Below are 23,223 nucleotides of genomic sequence, written 5' to 3' on the forward strand. Positions count from 1 at the left end.
TGATGTCAGATGATGTGAAAATGACTTCTAAGATAGTTGGATGATCATCCAATTACTCTGGGATGGCTTTTAGAGTAATACTGTTTGACATGGGCTGGAAGGGTTTCCACCAGCCCTGGGCTGAAGTAACTTTCAGATCATTATCCGGGTTGGAATGGATTTCCATCTGTGAATGCCTACCAATGTACGTTTCGGGCATTCCCAAACTTAAAAGGCAAACTGCACCTTCTATCTAGGTGTAAATTGAGGTATTCTCAATCATAAATGCACGTTTACATCAGAAAATAAGGTAAACACCATTGCGATCCCCGCCCACTGTGTCTCTCTGTTAAAGATGCACTTTTCTGCCCAGGCCTCACAAAAATCTACGGCTGGCTTGCTTTGAGTGCGCGTCAAGACCCGGTCAACCCGGTAACAAAAATGTAGTTGCAAATGCAGAGACGATGATTACTGTATTCTGCGATGCTTTGAAAAGTGGTATGAATTCCTCATGATCGGAAAGCTTAATCATGTTGATGATTCTCAGCATTATTGCAATAACAGTTCTGTGCCTTGCGATCTTGGACACAGGTTTCAGGTCCACACGCAGTTGAGAGCTTGCCGACTAGAGGGAGCGGCGCTGCTGTTAATAATCCCATGAGGGGGCCCGACGGTTGCTGAAATGACCTCGAGTGAACGGGCGCTGCACTTCTGCGTCTGAGGGAAAACAGAGGCAAGGTTCTCGCTAGCCTACCTTTTGCTTTGTCCCTCGGAAGCAGAAGAACAGACAAGAGCAACAAAACGCTGAGTTTGCAAGCGGATTTATGGGCTCTGGAAAGTGATCTTTGAAGGAAGAGTTTACAGACTCCACTTTCCTACTCTAAGGAGCTATAAGCGGCCGGACGAAAAAGGTTTCTGATACTTTTGACTTTAAGTTGTGTTTAACATCCACAGAAGAAACCAGGTGCCACAGCAACCCTCCCATTTTTTAAACACAGGCCCAGGAACCAATGAAAGTGATGGGCGTGACATGGGCGTGGTTAAAACCCACAGAATAGATCACATGTTGAGAAGAGCAGTGCTTGCGCGCTACTATGCTCGACCTAAAAACTACGCACACACCGACCTGTCAGACCAGCTCTTTGGGAATTGTCTGATTAACCTATAGGCCATTTCAACCCTGATTACCAAATCCATCAAGATTGCCCCAAAGCTGCTCCAATTTAGGAAAGAAAAAAGGCTCATCCCTTTAAAGAACACTACATCACATCAGATCAACCATCCACAACCCAGCTACCTCTCCCTTTAGTCGCTGACTTCATGGCCATATTTGACTCTGTACAGTGTTGTGCTGCTTTTTGGCTACGTTTTCACTACAGAAATAGTGCACACCTACATACTTCAATTGTGTCGGGGAAGGATCAGCCAAAAGGTTAGCCACTACACTCAGGCTTTCATGTGTGTGGTGAGGGTATCAGCTCTTGCAATAAGCCATGCATGTTTGTGGGTGATCTGTATGGATTGCAGGATTCCCCAATTGTGTGTCTTCAAGAAAGGTAGTGTTAGCAGCTATGCCATAGGCAAAATTGGGGGTAGAAACTAGGCCATAAGCAAAGAGGCAAAAATAAACTTTAGCAGGTAGGCCATAAGCAGAGGGGGCGGGTTTATAAGTTAGCTCCAGAACATACAGTACATTTACTGTTGGATAGGACACGAATTGGATTTGTTAGAAGGATGCCCTCGCAGGCAACTGATTATTGCGTAACTGATTGTGGAAGGCACAAACCCAGTGCCTCTCAAAGGGCTGCCTCCTGGGTATTCCAAGACCTAGGTTGCTTGTCTTGTTTTAAAATTGCATTATCTATTTTGACAGCAATGCTGGTGAGAAATAAGCCCCTAGCATTCAGACAAAGTCTCATTGCTAATGATTGACTTCACAGTCACTCTACTCCACAAATAAATACTATTCCATAGCAAAAGGCAGTGCTCTCAGGTTTCCCAGTTCCATGTATGAGTAGCTTATCCAATCCAGGCAATTTGTTTGTATTCAGGGACTTGCAGTCCTGACTGTATCGGATCAAAAAGATTACGAATCCCTGTATGCAAATAAGCTTGTACTGGATGAGCTACTTATGTGTGGAACTGGGAAACTCTGTCAAATAACAAAGTGAACTAAAAAACAACCAGAAAAACGAATAGTGCCATGAGGTTACACCAAGTGTTGTTCACTTGTCACACTTGCTCATAAATAGTTATCCTCCGGATGAAAAGCATATGTTTATGAAAACGCCTAGGTGGAAAGTCAGAATTCGATGCTTGTGACAGGAACAAGGCACAGCATGTTCTATATAATTCGCGACAGAGGGGTAACAATTGTTGGCTAAAGTGGGGTGACTCAGTTGCAGGTCAGTGTTCTAGAATTAGATTGAGCAAGCTAAAAAATAATGAACAGTGGTGAAGCCTGTTGGCGTTACAAATCTGTGTTTGACTGGCCCCTCTTTGTCAAAGTCTCAAAAGTGTGTTTGAATTAAGGACAGCTTTTGAATTTAGACCATATCCAATTAGGGTCAGACTGGTTTATGGAGCAATCAGGCAGTGCCCAATGGGCTGGTCTGACAGGTCAGTGTGAGGCCTGTTTTATGGTCTGCTGTGTCAGTTTTTATTGTTGATTTCCTCAAACATTCCTAAAACATTTACTGCAGCAAGCACAACACATGCAGTCTTTCAACCCTGCGAAAGACCTATACAGAGTGTCTTCACAAGTTCAAAACTGCCCATATTTGTTAAACATGCACCACTTTTTTGGCTATCTAATACCCTAATGGGGGGCACTTTTCTGTCTCAGTTGGACTCTCTATCCCATTGAACAAGAAGACTGCTCCAACACAGTCTGTAGAAGCAGCAAATAACCTTATCAATACCTAAATATTTTGTGCCATTTTTAAATTGACTAAATCCAATGTACATCTATGTGAGTGAGGGAGAATTTTTTCTGTCGGTGTTAGGTGAGCATGTGGTGGGACAAATAGGTTATGGTCTGGAATTCAATGGAATCACTTTGTGGTGCCAAACAAACCCTCCCTGCTTTGGGGTGTGGTGGAATTACCTGTTGCCAGGTGACTACATTTGAAGCAAAGTAGTTGTAAGTTAGACCCGCTTAGTCAGAGGTGACACCATTGACAATACAGATATGACACACTATGCCTGGTCTTTGTTATGCAAGCTAAGCCTGGAGCATCCAATCAGATATACCGAGCTCCCCCAGGCAACACAGCCAAGAGGCATGAGACTAGATGCAGAGTCAGTGATAAGGGAGTATGTGGTCTACAGTGTGGCACTGTACAGCCTGTAGCGTCTAGGGCAGTGTTTAGCAAACTGTGGGTCCTGACTCACTGGTGGGTTGTGAGCTGCTTCTTGGTGGGTCACAAACGTCCAAGCAATAAACAATGATGCCTTTAAATTCTGTATTTTTCTTGTCATATTTGCTGTGCTTCAAAGAAGGAGGGGTCAAATGTCAGGCTATGTCTTCTGACACAGTCCTGCTTATTTTTATTTTTAACATGAGGATTGGTGTATATAAACTCCTCTCACTTTGCAGTCACAAAAAGAAAAGTAAAGTGAATTATCAGTAAAGCTGTATGTCTATGCAAAATGATCATTTTGTTCTAAAAAGTGGGCCATGGTTCTAAAACGTTTGGGAAGTACTGGTCTAGGACATGATACCAGGCAGTCTGGGGCTCGAACGAAGATGCCAGTGTGTGGGAGCGTAAACTAATAGAAGTAAACTTGTACATTCCAGGTCATCATTACTTAAACTTGGTCACAGTGCACACAGTGGTTCTCGAAGGCAGTCTGGAACATGGCAGGATAAAGACTGAGGCACAGGATCAAATAGCCTGGGGTCAAAGGGCAGCACACCCTGAGACCCAAGAACTCCATCCTGTGGGGCCCGGTCTGCATTAGAAGAAGGCACAGTCAGTGGCCAAGGGGTGGTTTCTACATGATACTAGACAACCTGTGACCCACCTGAACAACATACTGGGACACAGTCTGCAGTACAAAGGGTTCATTCAATGGTGTAGAAGGGCACCCAACAGTCTGAAGCCACAGGGCATCACATCTTGGGGCACGGTCAGAGACAAAGAGAGACTACAGTCTGATACTGCGAGGGGAATTTTCAAGACCTCGGTCAGGATTGGACGTCAAATGCCTGACACAGACACTTGTCCCGTGAGGGTGGATATCTCTTTCTCGCAGCTGAACAGGGGTCATCAACTTGCTGGCATGAGAAAGATGAATTTTGACTTTATCCTTTGTTTTGCAATTATGCTATAATATAATTACATATATTTGCTGTGTACATTGCAGTTGAGAATCACTTTGATATATTTTCCTTTCATTGCTGTGACTATTTTTAAACATGTGCCTCCGACCTACCAATCTCCTTCATTTTTTAGGAACCTCGTGGTGGAATAATAATAAATGTCCTCTTTAAATTAAGAAGTGCATTCCAGAGATTTTTGTAAGCTCGGTCATTAGTGAAAGCAAAACATTTTGGCGTAGTCGGCAGGATAAACAAAGTAGTTGGAGATTGGAAGTGCACAATTTAAAAGTGTAATTTTGTTTTTGTTTTGTTTAGAGAATTAATGGAAGCACCGCAAACCATGTTTGAAAATGCATGTGAAATTAAACTGCCTTAGGGTGCTGTGACAAACATGTTTTCTTGTTTATCAGGACTTTCTAAGTTTTAGGATGGGTGCTTGGATAAAACTGAAGTGTTTCATATTTAGAAAGGGTGCTTTTTGAACGGAATGATGTCCCTTTTGTTCTTGACAGGAGGGTTTGGATACTTTTGTCTGCTCACAGAAATATACATGAGAGATGTAAACAGTTAGAGCACGAAAATTAGAATTTACATGAGCAAATTAGCCAGAACAAGATAAAACTGAAATCTACCAAGCTGTTACAGGAGAATCTGACTTTTCACATTCCAGTAATGAGGAGGTTAAAAAAGGTGGGGGCCAGTGTGAGCCGCATGAGCAGAGCGTATTTCTCTGTGTGCAGAGCAGCCCACAGTTTATGGAAGGAGTTGAAGTGCATTCTTTAAAAGATTACGCTGAGCGCGAAGTTGACGATGTTACTGGTACATTCTGTCCACTTTTGCAGAGTAGGATGTGCACAATTAATTCAGACAAGACACAGGTACTGTCGCAAAATGTGCAGTTTCTGGGAAGTCAGTGGATTCTAGAACATAGAGAGATGTTGTTACAGGTAAAACAAAGGATTTTGGAGTTTGCTACTATTTGTACTAAGCAGGAGACACAGAGTTTCAGGAAATTTAGTATAGCCCTCATCTGAGCAAACTCTTAACCCTTTGGTACAAAGTAACTAGGAAAAAACATGAGTTTGAATGGAGTGAGGAGTGAGGAGCAGCTGCGTGCTTTTGATTTGGCAAATAAAATAATTCAACAGACTTCAGATTTGTGCGCAGTGCAAGAGGGAAACATTGAGTTACATGTAAATGTTTCAGGGACAATATGCAAACTTGAGTATGTGGCAGAAACAGGGGGGGACAAGGGTGCCCCTGGGGCTTTGGATTAGAAAACTACATGACTCTGGGGGACGCTATACTCCTTTTGAAAAACAGTTTTTGACTTGCTATTGGGCTTTAGTGAATACTGAGCATTTCACACTAAATTATAATGTAATTCTGAAACCTGCAATATCAATCATGCAGTGGGTGATGAGTTCACCTAAATCTCACTGTATAGGACATGCACAAAAGGCTAGTATCATACACTGGATCTGGTACATACAAGACAGGGCTCGAGTAGGACCGACAGGCACTGCAGCCCTACAACAACAGGTGTCACAAGCCCCTGTACAGGATGAGGAGAGAGTGCAGGAGGTACCACAGGTAAAAGAATCACCAGTAAAATCGCGTGCAACATTTGAATTCTTGTCCCCTGAGAACAGAAAACATGTTTGGTTTACTAATGATTCATTAAAATACGTGGGTACTAAAAGACATTGGAAAGCAGTGTCATACAATCCAGTTACTGAAAAGTTGTTGAAACCACAGGAGAAGGAAAAAGTAGCCAATATACAGAGTTGTACACTGTGTGTGAGGTTCTAAAGCAAGAACTGCTTGAGACGTGTCATTTTTACACTGAGTCTTGGTTCATTGCCAATGGACTAGCCATTTGGCTTTCCACATGGCATGCACATAACTGGTTCATTCATTCAAAGGAGGTGAGGAGTAAAGAGTTGTGGCAGGAAACTTGGGAAATGTTAAAACAGAGTAATGTCATAAATGCTCATTGTCCCTTTGACTCATTAGAACGCTGGTTCAATTTCCTTGCAGGAATCAAAGACAAAAGTTCAGAGGCAGAATTGTCCACCCAGAATTCTGACTTGGTGGGGATGACTAAGTGGGCGCACCAGAAATGTGGACACCTGGGAGAGAAAGCCACTTACAGGTGGGCTGAGATTAGAGAAATGCAGATTCCCCTAGAGTTGATAAAAAAAAATATTTTAGCAATGTACTATTTGTCAGCACACACAACAGAGATCTGTCCCACAAACAGTCAAAGATCAATTGGGGAGAGGAAAGTTACCAGGACAGATATGGCAAACTGACTACATTGGGCCACTACCGATTAGTAGTGGAAGTCAATACGCCTGTACCGTAGGGGACACTTATTCTGGATACTTGATTGCTGTCCCTTACAAACGTGCTACTCAGCACAATACTATCAGAACTCTGGACTTGTTAATGTTATACTATGGAGTACCACTCCAGATCCAGAGTGACCCCAGGTCACACTTCAAAGGCAATTTGGTACAGGTCTACTGTTCCCGGCACAATATTGAGTGGATATATCATATTCCCTATTATCCACAGGCCTCAGGATTGATTGAGAGAATGAATGGTTTACTGAAAGCTCAATTGCAAAAATTATCTGATGAAACTTTGAAAAACTGGAGAGAGCATTTAAATGAAGCCCTCCAGATTCTGAACAATAGACCATTAAATGTTGAAACAGCTTTGATGCAAATGTTAACTCCAGCTTTGCAAATACAACCACATGTGGCCACCAATACTAGCACGTACTGGGAAACAAAACCTGGAGCGTTAGCTCCTTGCAGAGCCACACCCAAATCTGCAGGTCTTGACTTACATGCTTTACAAGATTACAGACCAAAACCCCTAGACATAGCGTTGTGTGAAACAGGTGTTGGAATACAGATTCCCCCAGAGCATTTTGGATTGACTGCTTCCAGATCTGTGTTGACCCTTAAAGGTATTCAGGTTTTAGGAAGAGTGATTGATGCAGATTACCAAGGAGAAATCAAAGTTATTCTGTTAAATAGTGGAGAAGTTAATTCATTCATACAAATTGGAGACAGACTTGCCCAATTTGTCATAAATTCAGTGTATGGAGGTTTGGTAAGGAAGGGGACTGCCACAGCCCTTCTGACAGTGCAAGGAAAGGGAAGTTCAGCAGATAAAAACCTCAGTGCTAAGGTGTGGGTTGAATCCCCAAATGGCCTTCCAGAACCTGCAGAAATTATAGCAAAGGGCCCCAATAACGTCCTGCTGATTATTAAACAAGGAAAGGAAAAAGGAAAGCACATTTCAGATGACAAATGTTATTTGCAAGAAAAGTCATACTTGTTTCTTTTGCAGATCCTACTACAACTTGCCACTGACCGTGAGTGTGCTGTGTGGCCTCCCTTCGGGCATTTGCGTGTGGGGTCAGGGTAGGGACCGCATCCCCAACCTGAAGTTGATTGATAACCTTTGTGCAACGCTCCTCCTGCTTTTAAAGTACAAAAACCTATGGATCCATTTAGCGCTTATTGCTTCTCCGATTCAAGTTCTACATGGGAACAATACAGAGTACCATGGGTGTTCTGTCAACTTGTTTGATTACATTCTTCCACTGGAACTAACCCATGGCTTTTTATCATCTGATGATTGCTGCCAGTCTCATTAAGCAAAATTGGCAGTAAGCTGGCTGTTTTTCATGTGGAAACCTGACTTTCACTTATATTCCAGCAAACCTTTCAGGTGGGCCATGTACTTTTTCATGATTAGAACTCATGATGTTTCCATCTGATTCTACACCAACTTGCTATCCTAGAGACACTATTCAGTCAGTTATTATTCCAATCAGAATATATAAGTTTCAGTCTTTTCATTGTAGGTGTGCCTGATTCAAAGGTTTATAAGATCAACACATTAATCTACTTCTATTGCTTTACAATGATTGGTTTTATTACTGCATTATGTTACTGTATACAATGCAAACCCAATTTGCTTACAATGTTTTTGTTTTTTCTTTGAAATAAGAGGAAAGTAAACAAAGTCATTGGTCAGAGGGTGGAGATGTAGTGAAAATAGTAGGTTTGACCACTGACTTTGAATTTCGCCACTGTGCATATTAGTTGTTCAATGTTCACCAGCTGCAGATTACATTTTGTATTCAGTTTAGCTGCCTATTGGCTTTATCGTGGCATTAGACATTGCAGTTGAGACATTGCAGATGAGCTGTTTTTTCAACATGGTAAACTAAGCTTGTGTTTTTCGTATTTTCTCTAACCGAACACGATAGCATGATAAGAAAGCACATTGTTTTTTGTTTTTCTTCAGTGCAGGGAACAGGTTGGCCTTGGAGGGGGAGCCTTGAAAACTTGCCCAATTTTCAACATTTGTCTTCCAACTCTGACCTACAGTAGCCAGCATGTTACATCTGAGAGGGGTGGGGCCTTTCAGAAGGCTTTTTCCATGATTGTTTAAGCTAAAATGTGACCCTGGTCAGTAGCAAGGAAAATTTCAGAGACTTTGGTCAGGATTGGACGTCAAATGCCTGACACAGACACTTGTCCCGTGAGGGTGGCTATCTCTTGCAGTTGAACAGGGATCATCAACTTGCTGGCATGAGAAAGATGAATTTTGACTTTATCATTTGTTTTGCAATAATGCCATAATATAATTACATATATTTGCTGTGTACATTGCAGTTGAGAATCACTTTGATATATTTTTCTTTCACTGCTGTGACTACTTTTAAACGTGTGCCTCCGACCTACTAATCTCCTTCATTTTTTAGGAACCTCGTGGTGGAATAATAATAAATGTCTTCTTTAAATTAAGAAGTGCATTCCAGAGATTCTTGTCAGCTCGGTTATTAGTGAAAGCAAAACACCCGGTCCAAGGTGACTCCATAGCATCGGTTATTCCTGAGAAGTGTAGAGCTGCAGATGGGGATCCATTGTGCTGCTTTGCCCAGGTCTATTTCAGCTGGAGGGTGGCGGCCATGTCTTCGGGGTTCCCGCTGTGCCAGGACTGCAGTGTTTCCCTCTGCAAGATCTAGAGACAGCTAGCGGTCCCTGCGATCCATTGTCAAGGGGCGAAGACGGGGACAGAGGTGGGCACCGGCTCTCGTGTCAGCTAGCAGAAGATTAGTAGCAAGGCTGAGGAGGTCACTAAGAGGAGCGCGCATCACCTTGCCAACTGAGCCTCCCCTTCCCAGCAGGTGGGAGGAGTGAGGAAAGTGTGTGAGACAATAGCACTGTCGGAGGTGCAGGACTTCGGTGCATTCCCAGGTTTACCAGGGTGGGTAAATTTGGGAATGGGCTAAAAAAAACATGGGAGGTGCATGGAACACCCACACAGTGCCCAGGGAACGCCTCCCTAACATGGAGTAAGTGCACACAGCAATTTGCAGTGTTTGCTTACTCCATATTTTTTAAGCCATTCACAGGCATGGAAAGTGGCTGTGAGTGGCTGCCAAAAAATGACTATGTGGTTACTATGACTTAGCACCACACATGTACCATGTTGCGTGGTGCATGCATGACGCAAACCCTCCCAAAAATATGCTTATTTTTTTTAAACTCACCCACAAAGAAATTGGCAACAAGGGGAAAAGTGGCAGTAAATCTGTTCTGCCTAATTAGCTGAACAGTCTGCATTTTAACATATTTTATGGGGTTCAGACACCTGCTGCACAGATCTTGTGTGCCCAGTAAATCTAAAAGAATAATAATAATGTAAGATAACTCTGGGGGTTAACACATGTGCTGGCGAGATCTGTGTTTGTCTAGTCCTAGTTTTGAATCAAAGTAACATAGAGAGTTATTGTGTCTCTTGCAAAGCACATCATAATACTTGCAGAAGACAGTTTTTCTTTGTTGCTAGGTAAGTGGGTTACTGCTTTTTGACACAGAGATCCTTTTGTTACTTGCAGTTCATAAATTGCAATCCTTCTAATTTGACACACTGGTATGAAGGACATGTGACTCCTACACCTTGTAACCTTCACTGTCTTGGGTAACACATCATGTACATTAATTTACACACATATGATTTATTGATGTAAAGTGCTCTGGAACCCTGCATTGGGATGTATAGTGCTATAAAACAACTAAAATAAGAGACCAACACCTCTGAAATTCATACATGCTCATGTCTTACATACATGACCTGAAGAAAGTCAAAACCATGCCTCAATTAAGTATCTGTGAAGTGATACAAAGGTGTGCCTTTGTTTCCCCTTCACTGTGTTTGTATCTAGGTGTGAGGTTCTAGATAGCTCTCATCCGGGATACTCAAACATAAGGAGGCCTGATGACCTCTAACCTTTCTTTGTCTTGGGACCAGCTTGATTTTAAAATAAAAAGCCCAGTCACCACCTGCACTCTGCAGACCGCAGGCGCTTCTGAAAGTGTCTCGGCATCTGAAAGTTTACACCGGACGAGATCAGCATTTTTCAGTGGGGCAGTGGCGTAGCGTGGGTTGTCAGCACCCGGGGCAAGGCAAGTAATTTTCACCCCCTAACCCGGGGCAAGGCAAGTAATTTGCGCCCCCTAACCTGTGGATTTTAGCACTCGAGTCTCTTCCAAGATGTTGCGCCTGGTGCGGCCGGCCCCCCTGCACCCCCCACGCTACGCCACTGCAGTGGGGGCCTAGTGGGTGGATGCCATATACCTGTGTGTACCCCCAACGTGTGTCCTGATTGCTAAGGAGTTTTAAGGAGAGCGAGACCATTTCTTACCTACTCACTTTTTGTCAACTCTGCTTCTCCCTCTTCTGCTACCCATTGTCCCCCAACTTCCAGTTCTTTTCTTTTCTTCCCCATCACATTTTCCAGATTCACGTTTTTGCCTCGCCACATCGCTGTCTCTTTTCTTTAATCACCTTCACTACTGCTCTCACATCTTATCACCTCTCTTTTTGCATCACTTCAGTCCATCCATCACCTCTTCTCCCATGTCAGTCCACTTTTTTCACCTATTGTCTCAACTCCTCCTCTTTCTACCTGTTTTCCCATGCGCCCTCTCCCCTCTTGTTCCATTCCTTCTCCCATCTTGTTTCTCTTCCCTGTCCACTCAGACTCCCTGTAGTCCCATCCTCTTTGAGTTTGTCTGACAGAAGTTGCTAATAATTAGTAGACTCGAACTGAATTGACCTTCTCAGCACCGGCGAAAAGGCACATTTAAACTGTAAGGGATTCTGACATTTCAGAGCCCTGGAGTGTCACCACAACATCCTGTGTCCCACTGTCAGGCTCACTTGAAGGTTGTCCTCCCCCAGCTGCGCACTATTTCAGAGGCTCTAGGGCAGTGCCGGCAGAAGTGCTCGGCTTCAATGCTCAAACTGAGGAGCGACTGGGCAGGTGCAAGGCGCCAAATGTGTCAGTCAAACGAAAATGCTCTACGGACTTATCTGCTGAGCCAGTAAGGGCTAGAGCGTAGTTTGCTTTCATGCATGGCCACGCTTTCTGCAGGATGCGCGGACTGCTTTGTGGCGAGGTGGGCCCTACGCCATAGTTCCGCCACCCACACATTGCCCCTGCCTACCTAGCGCTGGCTCTGGGGTCGGGACTGTCGTGTTGTGCAACGGATGAGGGAGGCACACGCTGATCGAGTTGGAATCTCTTTATTTGTGAGCCACTGCCATAACATATCTCCTCCTCACAACGTCGTACTTTTACTATCCCGACTTCCTCCTCATGCCCTTCTCTTCCTTCAGCCACACCCAAAGGGCATGACCATTTGGTCCCTTGTCTTACCACAGGGTCCTAGTGACTTGCCATGACCTTCGTTTTGCTTACGATGTTACAGGGACAGAGTAGTGTACCTTGGCCCAGCTACTAAAACCAACCCTGGATTCTGTCTCTTGCTGAAAACAAGCATTTACAATGCAATCGATCTCACATTTGAGAAAGTTAGAGCTCTTGGTGTTGAAAATGGCATTTATTTTGTATTTTGTTTATTGTATGAAGTGGAGTGATGATATCTGCATTGCACTATTTCCAATCGTATAAACTTACGGCGCTGGAGAACCAGAAAATGGGAAATAGGTTATGAGGGAGCGGAGACAAGAGTAATATGCTGGCTGAAACAAAATAAGTAATAACATCCTAGAAAAAGCAAACACTGATAGAAAATGCAAGATTAAGTAAAGCATGTGAAATGTAAGCTGAAACAACATGGTGACGTTAACACTTTTACCCTTTTCTCTCCTCTCCCCATAACCTACTCACAAAGTCACCATCAAAACAGACTTTGGCTTGGTAGCCATGCAAAGAGGCCCAATATTTCTCTGCATCTCATCTGTCAGTTTGAGATCCTGGATACTGTGAAAGAAGCTTGCACTGACGGGAAAGACTTCAATCTAACAGTCTGCAGCACAAAAAATCAATAAAGCGCAAAAAAGCAATAAAGCAGTGTTAGACCTGGCATCATTTGGCATGTCTCCCCGTTTTTTTGACTTCTGACCTCCTGTTTTCATGGTATGCTGCACTCTGTTTTTGCTGGTTTATTGTCTCTGCATACTTTACCACTGGTGATCAGTGCTAAAGTGCAAGTGCTCCCTGTGAAAATTTTATTGGTGATTGGTTTATCCACGATTGGTATATTTGATTTACTAGTCCCTCGTAAAGTGCACTATGTGTGCCCAGGGCCTGCAAATCAAATGCTACTAGTGAGCCTGCAGCACTGATTGTGCCACCCACATGAGTAGCTTTGTAAACATGTGTCAGTACTGCCACGGCAGTGTCAGTGTGTGTAGTTCTGCACTGCCAATTCAACCTGGTAAGTGTCCCCACTTGCCAGGCCCAAACCTTCCCTTTTACTTCATATAAGTCACCCCTAAGGTAGGCCCTACGTAGCCCCATAGGTAGGGTGCTGTGTATTTAAAAGGTAGGACATGTGCTGGTGTGTTTTACATGTCCCGGTTGTGAAATACTGCCAAATTCGGGTTTCACTATTGCAAGGCCTATCTCTCCTATAGGTTAACATGGGGATTGCATTTAAATTCCTCTTGGGTGTTATTTCCCATTGGGAGCAGATAGAGGTGTGGAGTTTGGGATCTGTGAACTCACAATTTAAAAATACACCTTTTTGTAGAGTTGTTTTTTAGATTGTCTGTTTGAAAATGCCACTTTTAGAAAGTGGGCATTTTCTTGCTTAACCATTCTGTGCCCAGTTGGGCTGTTTGTGAATTCCTTCTAGACAGTGACACAAAGGGAGCTGAGCTGTGTCCTGCATATCCTGAGGAGTCTTCCTGCGCTAGAGTGGGGAGGGAGGAGCTGATACCTGTACGTGAAAGGGCTGTGTCTGTCCTCATACAATGCAGTCTCCAACTTTTGGGGACAGGCCTGGGCAAGGCAGGATCTTGTGAACGACAGAGACTTTCCTTTGAAGTTTGCCTACTTCAAAGGCAGAAAAGAGTATAAGTAGTGGACCCAAAAGCCCAGACTTTTAGAACACTTCTGGATCAAGAGGAACCTCTCCCAAGGAGAAGAGCTGAAGAGCTGGAAGAGGAGTACTGCCCCTTTGCTGTGTATGCTTTGCTAGGTTTGCCTGCAGTTGCTGCTTCTCCTTAAAGAGGAGAAAGTCTGGACTTTGCTGTGTATCCTGCTTGTTAAATTTCTCCAAGGGCTTGAAGTAGTGCTTGCCTTCTTTTGGAAGTCTAAGGAATATCAAAGACGGCAGGTTCATCTGCCTACAGCATGGGGAACTGTGTGTTTTGTGCTGCAACAGAAGAAAAGCCACCAAGACGCTGTTAACTACACTGCTGCCATCACTCTGACCCGATGACACCGCACGGAGCCGTGCCCTGCTTCACACCGCAACCGTGGTCTCACCGATGACACCACCTGATGCCGTCACCGAGCCACTGCTTGCACCGTGACCCAAGGGCCCCATACTCTGCATCGCCTTGCTCACGCCGTAGCTTTGGTATCCCCGACAACAAGGCTGTACACTGACACCGAAGCTTGCTCGGTGGCCTCAGGACAACACTTGTGAGGTACATGAAGCATCCTCGCGTACCGCACTGCAGCCCACCAACGCCAGCACCTTCGACTCCAGGACCATCAACAGACACCCTTGTCTGCACCGCTACCCATGGGTGCTGCACAGAGCCCGCCCGAGTCGTAACTCCACCTTGGGCCTACCAATGAAAGCTCTTCAGCAACGACAATGCTGCTGCATGCACGTGACTTGGAGAGACCGCACGTCACACCTCCCTGCTTCACACCACAGCCCTGGTCTCACCAACGCCGCAGTACGCCGTCACGGAGTCACTGCCTGCCCCATGACCTGTGGGCACTGCACGCCGCATCGTCCCACTTCACACTGTAGCCCCAACACCATCAATGCCAGCGCCTCTGACTTTGTCATTTGCTTGGAGTTCGATCAGCAATGCGTGTGACTTCAAGGGCCCAACGACCCTTACACCAACCTCCGGAATCGATGCCCACCGACACCAGTGACGTCACACTCTGGATTTCATTGTGAGGATCACAACACCCTACATTTCCAAGGTACTGTTTGCAGGTCTTCCCGACATCGTAGGTGGCCCGCGACCTTGATTTGTTGTTAATGAAGCCATGATAGCCCCAGACGGAGCTATCGACTTCAAGGAACTGTATTTTTAAGTTAATTCTTGCAAAATTCATATCTTGATTATTGTATGTTGGATTTTTCTCGTTTTGGTCTTGTTTTACACACATAAATCTTGGCTATTTTTCTAAAACTGGTGTGGGGTCCTTTTGTAGTGTTTTCACTGTATTACTGTGTGTGGTTGCTTTATACATTGCTTCTGAGATAAGCCTGACTGCTCGTGCCAAGCAACCAAGGGGGTGAGCAGGGGTATCTGAGCTGGGTATCTCCCTTACCATGACTCGAGTGAGGGTCCCTACTTGGACAGGGTGTAAACTGACTGCCTACTAGAGACCTCATTTCTAACAAGCAGGTAGTACTTGAAAATAACAAAACACTCGCTAATGACTACGGCATCAAATGCATTTTGACATCAAAGTCCTCTTTTCTGTTGGATGAAAAAATTACTTTGCATGTGAAGATCTAAAAACTGAATTGTCACCTGTGAGCTAAACAGTAACCAAAGAAGTTCTGAACCTAATCCAGATAAAAAATAACCTAGTGACCTGCTTTAAATAGCTTTTAATAGCAGTACTCGCCAAACATATTTGGTTAGAAGGGATATATATATATATATATATATATATATATATATATATATATATATATATATATATATATATATACATATACATATATATATATATATATATATATATATATATATACCACCCTAAATAATTCACCCATGGTTTTAAGGTTTAAATCTTTTTATTGAATTTTGAATTAATAGAAACATCTCACCTACAACCACTGGCCGGTGAGTTTAGAAAAGGAAGAAGAGTGGAAAGACTGAAGGAATACAGAGGAAGGGGATGAATACCTGTACCTTTAAGTAATTCACTTAAATATTAGGGAAGAGGTGCCCTATATAATGTCTCCCCAGCCCACATATTCACTTTGTATCACAATGAATTAGGCCTAAGGTGAACTTTGGACGTGAGGCGAAGAATTCTCGAAAAGGTGGGGCAGGTAAGTTCCAAGAATTCTCATGAAAGATATTTTAAGCATGGTCCCCATGTTTTAGAAAATTGTGGCAACTTCTGTTCTACAATTGCTGTCAGCTTCTCCATACTGAGTAAGTCTCAAAGCTTGTACAACCAATCAGGGTGTGTGGGTATGGTATCAGTACCCCATCTAGTTAGTAAAGCTTGTTTGGCAGTGCATAGCGCCAATGTAATAGCTCGCCCTTTTAAGGATTTCAAAGGATAGTTCAAGACATCTAGGAGATCTAAAAGGACGTAGCTTGGGAACCTTGGGAGCAAAATGTGATACATTTGGTCAATGGAGTCCAATACCTCAGTCCAATAATTTCCCCATGGTTTTAAGACAAATGCTAGTGCTCCAGCACCCAGCCACACTTTCATCAGAGCACTACAAGTGTCCAATCTCCTTAGAATGGATTGTTGCTAAATTCTTGTCACCACCTTAATCCTAAATGCATCTGCAATGAGGTTGCAAGGTCTGGCCCCACAAAAGGTTATATACAATAACTTCTGAAAGTGACGTTGACACCGCACAACACTCTCCACACACAAACAAAGTATTTGCTTCCACATTTTGCAAATGTAGTGACAAATGCACCCCCCTCCCCATGAGGAACTACAAAAGGTAACTGCCCTGAATGAGGTGATGTAAAGCACTCACAACCTTCCTTCACCTATATAAATACTACTTCCAGTTTTGAATTAGTTGGTGGTATTCCCCCACCCTCAAAATGCCACCTTCTTGAAAGAATAAAAATGATAAACTGGTAGCCTGGGACCCATCTGAAGGTTTTACACTTCTAACATGCTGGCAGGATACAAAAAACTGCAACATTCACTATTCTAATGTGCACAAATCAAGGAAAGGGTACAGCACCACAGGCTGTCACTAGATTCCCTTGGGACCTCTTTTGGCCACATAAGGTATTGCACCCTGCAATCTTGAATTCAACACATCCACAATGACTTTCGGGCGCTGTGGTGAAAAATGAAGCGCAGCGCCTGTTTTGAGAAACGTTTTGTGCTGTGCATTCTGGTTATGAGGGAGAGGAGACTACAGTAATATGCTGGCTGAAAAAAGTAACAATATTCTAGAAAGAACACTCAGAGAATGCAAGATTCAGTAAAGCATGTGAAATGTAAGCAGGTACAACATGGTTACATTTGCTGAGAGCAAGAATGCTCTGCAAATTAAAAGGGAAGCTTCGCTGAACACAAGCAGAAAACCATGAAAAAAAAAGTCACCCAAAGAACAGATAAACACGACAAAGAATAATTATACAGTAGTTAGTCCCTGCTTTCCAAGTAAAAAAGTAGGGACAAAGAGGCATGATTGACCACTAGCAAGCAAGGATTTTTAAATGACACTGAAACGAACAAATGAAATGGCTTTGAGCCCACAGAAGTATAATAAAAGTATACAGGAGGTTGTTTGCTTACTCTTGACCTAAACATGGCTTACAGCTGTCCTGTAGCCATCATCAGCCCATCACCAAATACCCATATGCCCACCTTGCCATTCTGACCAGCCCCATGCATCTTTCCCTCACAAGACTCATGCAATGGGTTTCTCTTCTCATAGTTAAGGCCCTGCTTTTTGGTGACAGGGGATGGTTTGGGTGGGTTGCTAGGCGGCAGATGAGGGAGTGATAGGAACCAACAAATCCTGGGAAGTGACCAGTAGCAGGTAATAAGACTGCACCAACTCCTGCTGCACTGCTCTCACAGTCTCATCTTACTACCTGGGACTAACTACCACTGCGTACTCTCTTTTGCCGTTCGCCCTTTTTGCATGTGAGCACGGGAGTAGCTGCACACTAGAGCCTCATGGGAGCGGCACGGAAGACACTTGGCTCTGTCAGTTCCAGCAAGTGTCCAATGGAAGCTCTGGGAACTTCGATTTTTATAGGAGCATCTGGCAGGAGAAGAAATACGTATAATTTCTTTAAACTACCCTAATGTGCTGGGCCTGTCCCCTTTACCAGTGTTCATTCCTCTCACCAACGTTAAATGCATCTTGGGAAAATTTAAACATCTATGTAATGTAGTGGGCTGATCCAAAAAGTAACAGACACATCATTGATGCAATCACTGTAAGGAGTTCACCTACAAATAAATAGCTGAAGGGAGCTGGCCAAAAGTTGTTCCTGTCTACTGTTTGTTTTTGTAGACATTAGCACTGGGCACATCAAACTGTGAAGCCAGCCCTAGAAAGGGAAGCACATTCTCTAGAGGACAAGGAATGTGAAAGAATAGTCAAAATGTTATCTGGAAAGAAGTCGTACAGAGCACCATTGACAACTATAGCATGTAATCTAAGGCCAGCTTACAGTAGGATAATAAATAGCTAGACATCCTGGAATCTCCACAGTATTGACTAGAAAAAGTTTCTAGTTCAGATTAGGGAACGGTTTGGAAATACACTAAGAGCAGTGTTGCGATATCATACTATTATAGATTAACCTTTCTATGCTCTTCTGAAAACAGATGTTCCTCAAACACTATGCCAATCTCCAGCTCATCATCCGGTCCTGAAGTGCACATATGTCCGACTGTCAATTCTTTTAAAGTTTTACCAGTTTCATATTTAGTGTTTACAATTATGCTACAAAATTGAGTACTTGCTTGAGTGGTTCTTCCACCAGTTGCAACCTTTTTTTTATCCTCTGGCCATTAGCAGTGGCACAGCTATCATTAGTTAAGAAGGTATGGTAGCACTAGTGGCCGAATGTGTGTGATGGACCCAAAACCCCCAATTATTGGTGCCTCTAACTAACCCCTGGGGACAGTGGGGAGGGTTTTATTTACCTTGCTTGCATTCGGAACACAACTGGCCATCAGGGTGCAGCACTTCCATCACAAAAACCCAATGCCATCTCTACTAGGTTTCCAATTATGGAATAAACCTACAAGCAGTGTACTCCACAGTGTATGCCGCAGAATGTAACATTTCTTTGTAAGTATATAGAGCTTGACTCACAAAATCAACATATGCTTAGAGTTGCCAAATGTACAATTCAATGCAGGCTACAACAAATATTTAATACAAAATGTAGAGCTGTGTATTCAAATGTTGAAATTCAAAATACAGCAGTTGGCTCAATAAACAATATGGTGACAAAGTAGTAATATAGTAAAGGACTAGGTAGGAAATAAGCAGATTTTCCAATCAGATATTTAAGACAACGGAGATATAGAAACAAAGACCCACACTCAAAGAGTTGGAGATCCTTAAATTATTAATCAGACATAAAGTATTTAGAAATTACCATTGTAGATCCCAGTAGGAATGGACTGATCAATAAAACTGGCGGCTCGGGAATGTGATGGGTTATAGTCCATATGGTATAAAAAAGTTCTGTGTAACATAAACCCGCCAGCAGGACTGCAATACACTGAAAAAAAAACACAATGATTATCAGTAGGTAAGCTACAAATAGAGTTTAATAAGGGTGACTTTATCAGCAGGCGTGACCACCTATTCATTAAAAAGGTGTATGTAAACCCTACTACGTTTGAAGCATTTAGATTTATTGTGGATAGTTGAAAAATGCTTTTTTCACAGATCTTTTTACCACCAAAATTAAAATAATAAAAAAAGCATATTGGTACAAAAAGTCTGTATTTCAACATGATGTGTCGAACTATGAAGTCCCAGCATGAGTTAGAAAGCACTGCGAATATGTAAATCATTATTATAAAATAGTATTGCACACTGTATAAGCTAGGCTGCAGCAAAATGATGTAGTGTTTGAGATAACGCACGTGACCTCCAAATATACACTGTAGCAATAAGTATTTAGACTATATCTAAGGCAAACATGTTTGTGTCTCCATTACTTGAGAACCCGCTGGTAACACCCTTACCTTAACTCTTAAAAATAATAAATATTTGAAGCTTTAAGTGACACTATCAATTAAAGGCAGGAGAGAAGGCCTGTTTCTTCTCGAGCTGGGGCCTCAGAGCAATGGTCTATGAGAAAGAGGAAAGGAGTGAGTTCTTTTTATAGTGAAAAAGATATGGCCCAGAAGCAGGGGGTACTATGTGGGAGCCCATGTTTTATTTATAAATGGATAGAGACAGCTTCCTCATAGAGATGCCCCCAAGGACAGGGTTGATATATAGGTGCGTTTTTAATCGGCTATCACTACCGTTAGTGCAGCAGATACTGGGGCTAAGGGTCTAAGTGGCGTCTGCACCCCAAATGTAGCTGTCTTACTGTGAAAAAGCAGAATGGGAAACCAGGAATTATAGCCCAGATCACGCTTGCTGCGTTTGTTGCTTTTAACACAAATAGGCAGAAAGTATAATTTGTGCTGTAGGTCCAGAGGCAGCAGGGCATGTCGTTATGACGAGTCAACTAAACCCTTACCATGGCTAATTTACTATCCTCCCTTCCTTGCACTGTAGCCCAGAGATACCTTAGTTTGGCTGCATTGCCATGGCATGTAAAGGGATATGGCAAAAATAGGAGTTCTATGTTAGCAATCTCATTCAGGTGGTCATGGCGCACACAGGAGTTACTGGCGCAACCAAGGTGGTTAAGGATTTTTATCCTTGATGTCCCGGGGACCAGCTTACTATAGATCCTGCTCAAATGGATCAAGTACCCCCTTCTGCTCCTGACTCAGCTGTGTAGCGTAACTCGAGCAGTTAAGGCTCCTCAAGGGGAAGCTCGGATAAAGATCAGTGAACACAACTCATAACTCAACGTGACAGCAAAACAACAATACATCAATGTCCAGACAAATACTTCTTTTTGTATAAAAAGAAGTATTTTAATTCTTCCTCAACACATGCAGAGGCAAACAACATTTAAAAAGAAATAACACAATACCCTTGAGGTCAAGGCTCTAGTAGTTGTCAAGTCACTTTCTGTCTTCCCTCTTCTAGTGCAACGGTTTCACTGTTATTCCCATTCACTCATGGCTGCATCAAGGGAATATAATAAACTAAAAGGCCGTACTCAAGACTTCCTCCCCCATAATCTTCAAGTAAGTTCAGTTTTCGAGTCTGGGGAATAACAGCACCACGGCTGGTATGTCTCCCATGGCCCCAAAAACTCAGTTCTCGGCTTACCACCTCTGGTGACCAAGTACCTTGCAGCAGTGCAACGTGGTCCTGTTCTGGATCGGCTGAGTTGAGCCGCTGACTGTCACGTGTGGAAGCACTTGGCAGGCACCAGCAGCGCTCTTTTCTGAGCTGCGCTAACTGCAGAATCCAGATGGGCAAGGTGTTCCGGCTCTGGCGGTTGTGCGGTAAGACTTTCCTTCCCTTTGTGGAGGGTTGGGGGTGGTTTCCTTGCTCCCACAGCTTCCATGGGGGCAATCCAAAAGTTGAATTAGCTTTCACTTTGGTCACAATGGTTTCCCGGTCCCAGGTGATGACTCGGACCTCTCGGCTTCAGGGTCTCCAGTGGCTCTCCTAGCATACAGGGTCACCACTCCTGTTTCACACTCCAGACACACTAGTCTTATACTGATGGTCACGACTGCCTCTCCTGGCATACAGTGTCGCCAAGTCACTTTAGCACAATGGCAATGGCCTAATGGATGCAGAATTGGGTTTCTCCCACCATAGGATTTGAATCCATGCAACAGCCGCCTCTCTTGGCATCCGGAGTCGCAAAGTCAAACTAGGCACACAGGCAACGGCCCGATCGGTGTGGAGACAGGTTTCTCCCACCACAGATGTTTGGCACTTAGCAGCGGCCCTTCTTGGCACACAGGGTCGCCCACTTCAGAAGGCACACGGACAACGGCCCGATTGGTGCGGGTAGGGGGTTTCTCCCAACGCGCTCCTGCATATCAGTTCACAGTGGCCCATACTACCAGACAGGGTCACTGATGAAGTCCAACACATGGGCTACGGCCCGACTGGTGCAGGTTGGATTCCTCACACCTCACACACAAAGTCCTCATGCCAGGACTCCCATCTGGACTCTGCTCCCTCCTATGCTCTCCTCTTCCTCACGGGCACACTGGTCTGGTCTTGGGGAGCAGGCAGACGCTGGTGCTCCAGGTTCTAGGCAGGTGATCTTGGCTTCCCTTGGTGATGTCCCCTTACTCACCAAGGAGACTAGTAGGCTGGACAGCTAGTCCTGGTCACAGGCAGACATCTTGCAGAGCTTCCCTTCCTCACACAACCTGGATGGCTGCTCAGCAGATGGCCAAGTTGAGGGTCTCAAACTCCCCTCAAAGTTCTTTTTCCAGACACCAAATGTGATTTAGGGTCTTTATGTTCGAAGTTTTATGCTGGGGTTCTGCTTCTTTAAAATGGACATCTCTCTCCTTTCTTCTTCCTCGTGAAGGATGTCGGTTATAGCAGGCAGGACTATGAAGCTCGTTAATGCACAACAAGAATCAGGGGAGTGACCAGAATTCATACCTACATGTTAGCTACAGTGATATGTGCATCAAAGGTTAATCCTGGGCCCTCAGCTCTACCCTTTCTGATTCCTTTATCAGCCCCATCTCCCTCTTCCTAAGATGTATCCAGGCCCCTTCCTTGTGATCTGTCACTGAATCAAAGAGTCCTTTGAAATGCACCTCATCCAGCGCTTGTCCCACCTAATTTACGGGAATGCAGCAATATACAAATGTTTATGAGGGGCTTCCTCTGCTCATGTTTTCACAAGGCAAGCCTTGGCTTTCTAAAATGGAATCCAAGTCGTCCTCCATGTTATGAACCAGTGCAGGCACTTCTGCACTCAGTCTACATCCACAGCACATGCCACTGCCTAGTGCTGTTGTCCTGATGTATTATGCTATTGTCAGCGTTTCCACATGCAGCATATGCACTCAACACTGTTCAGCACTGCAGTCTCTCTGTACTGCCATAAAGTGTGTTATTTAAAAGCACGCCCTGCCAGTGCACACACAATTACCCATGTACACACTGTACCACACCTCACCCTAGGTGTGGTGCATCCCTTACAAGCACACATGCACTTTGTACGGTTTCATCATGCATTTCCATATCAACCTGATGTAAGCCAGGGGTGAGTGAAACACACAGCAGTGAAACTTTTAAAAACGTGAGTGAGCCTGAAGACCTCACTCCAGTAACACAGGGTAAAAAGGAGCTGATCACTATTTCTGATCACTACACAGTACGCTGCCACCACCGCACTTATGCTGCTTAAATCCTGGTAAAAGCAGTAGCCTTCCACCGCTAAGAGGGTAGCACTTTGGACGCCCCTCCCAGTCCAACAAGACCGCAATGCATAAGCCAGGCCTATGTGATGGTGCACGTGCATGATCCGTGTTTGCCTATAACAAATGAATAAGCATTAAGGAT

General features: G+C 43.9%; 1 protein-coding gene across 1 annotated transcript in view; it reads right to left on the reverse strand.

Annotated features, from left to right (window-relative positions):
- The window catches only part of LOC138261344 (multidrug resistance-associated protein 1-like), a 616,610-nt gene that overhangs the window by 550,747 nt on the left and 42,640 nt on the right, over positions 1 to 23,223 (reverse strand). The window contains exon 3 of the mRNA XM_069210192.1: positions 19,193 to 19,318. Within this exon, the coding sequence (XP_069066293.1) occupies positions 19,193 to 19,318 (126 nt within the window). The remainder of the gene's footprint in view (positions 1 to 19,192; positions 19,319 to 23,223) is intronic.

This window comes from Pleurodeles waltl, chromosome 10 (genome assembly GCF_031143425.1).
Source record: "Pleurodeles waltl isolate 20211129_DDA chromosome 10, aPleWal1.hap1.20221129, whole genome shotgun sequence".
NCBI lineage: Eukaryota > Metazoa > Chordata > Amphibia > Caudata > Salamandridae > Pleurodeles > Pleurodeles waltl.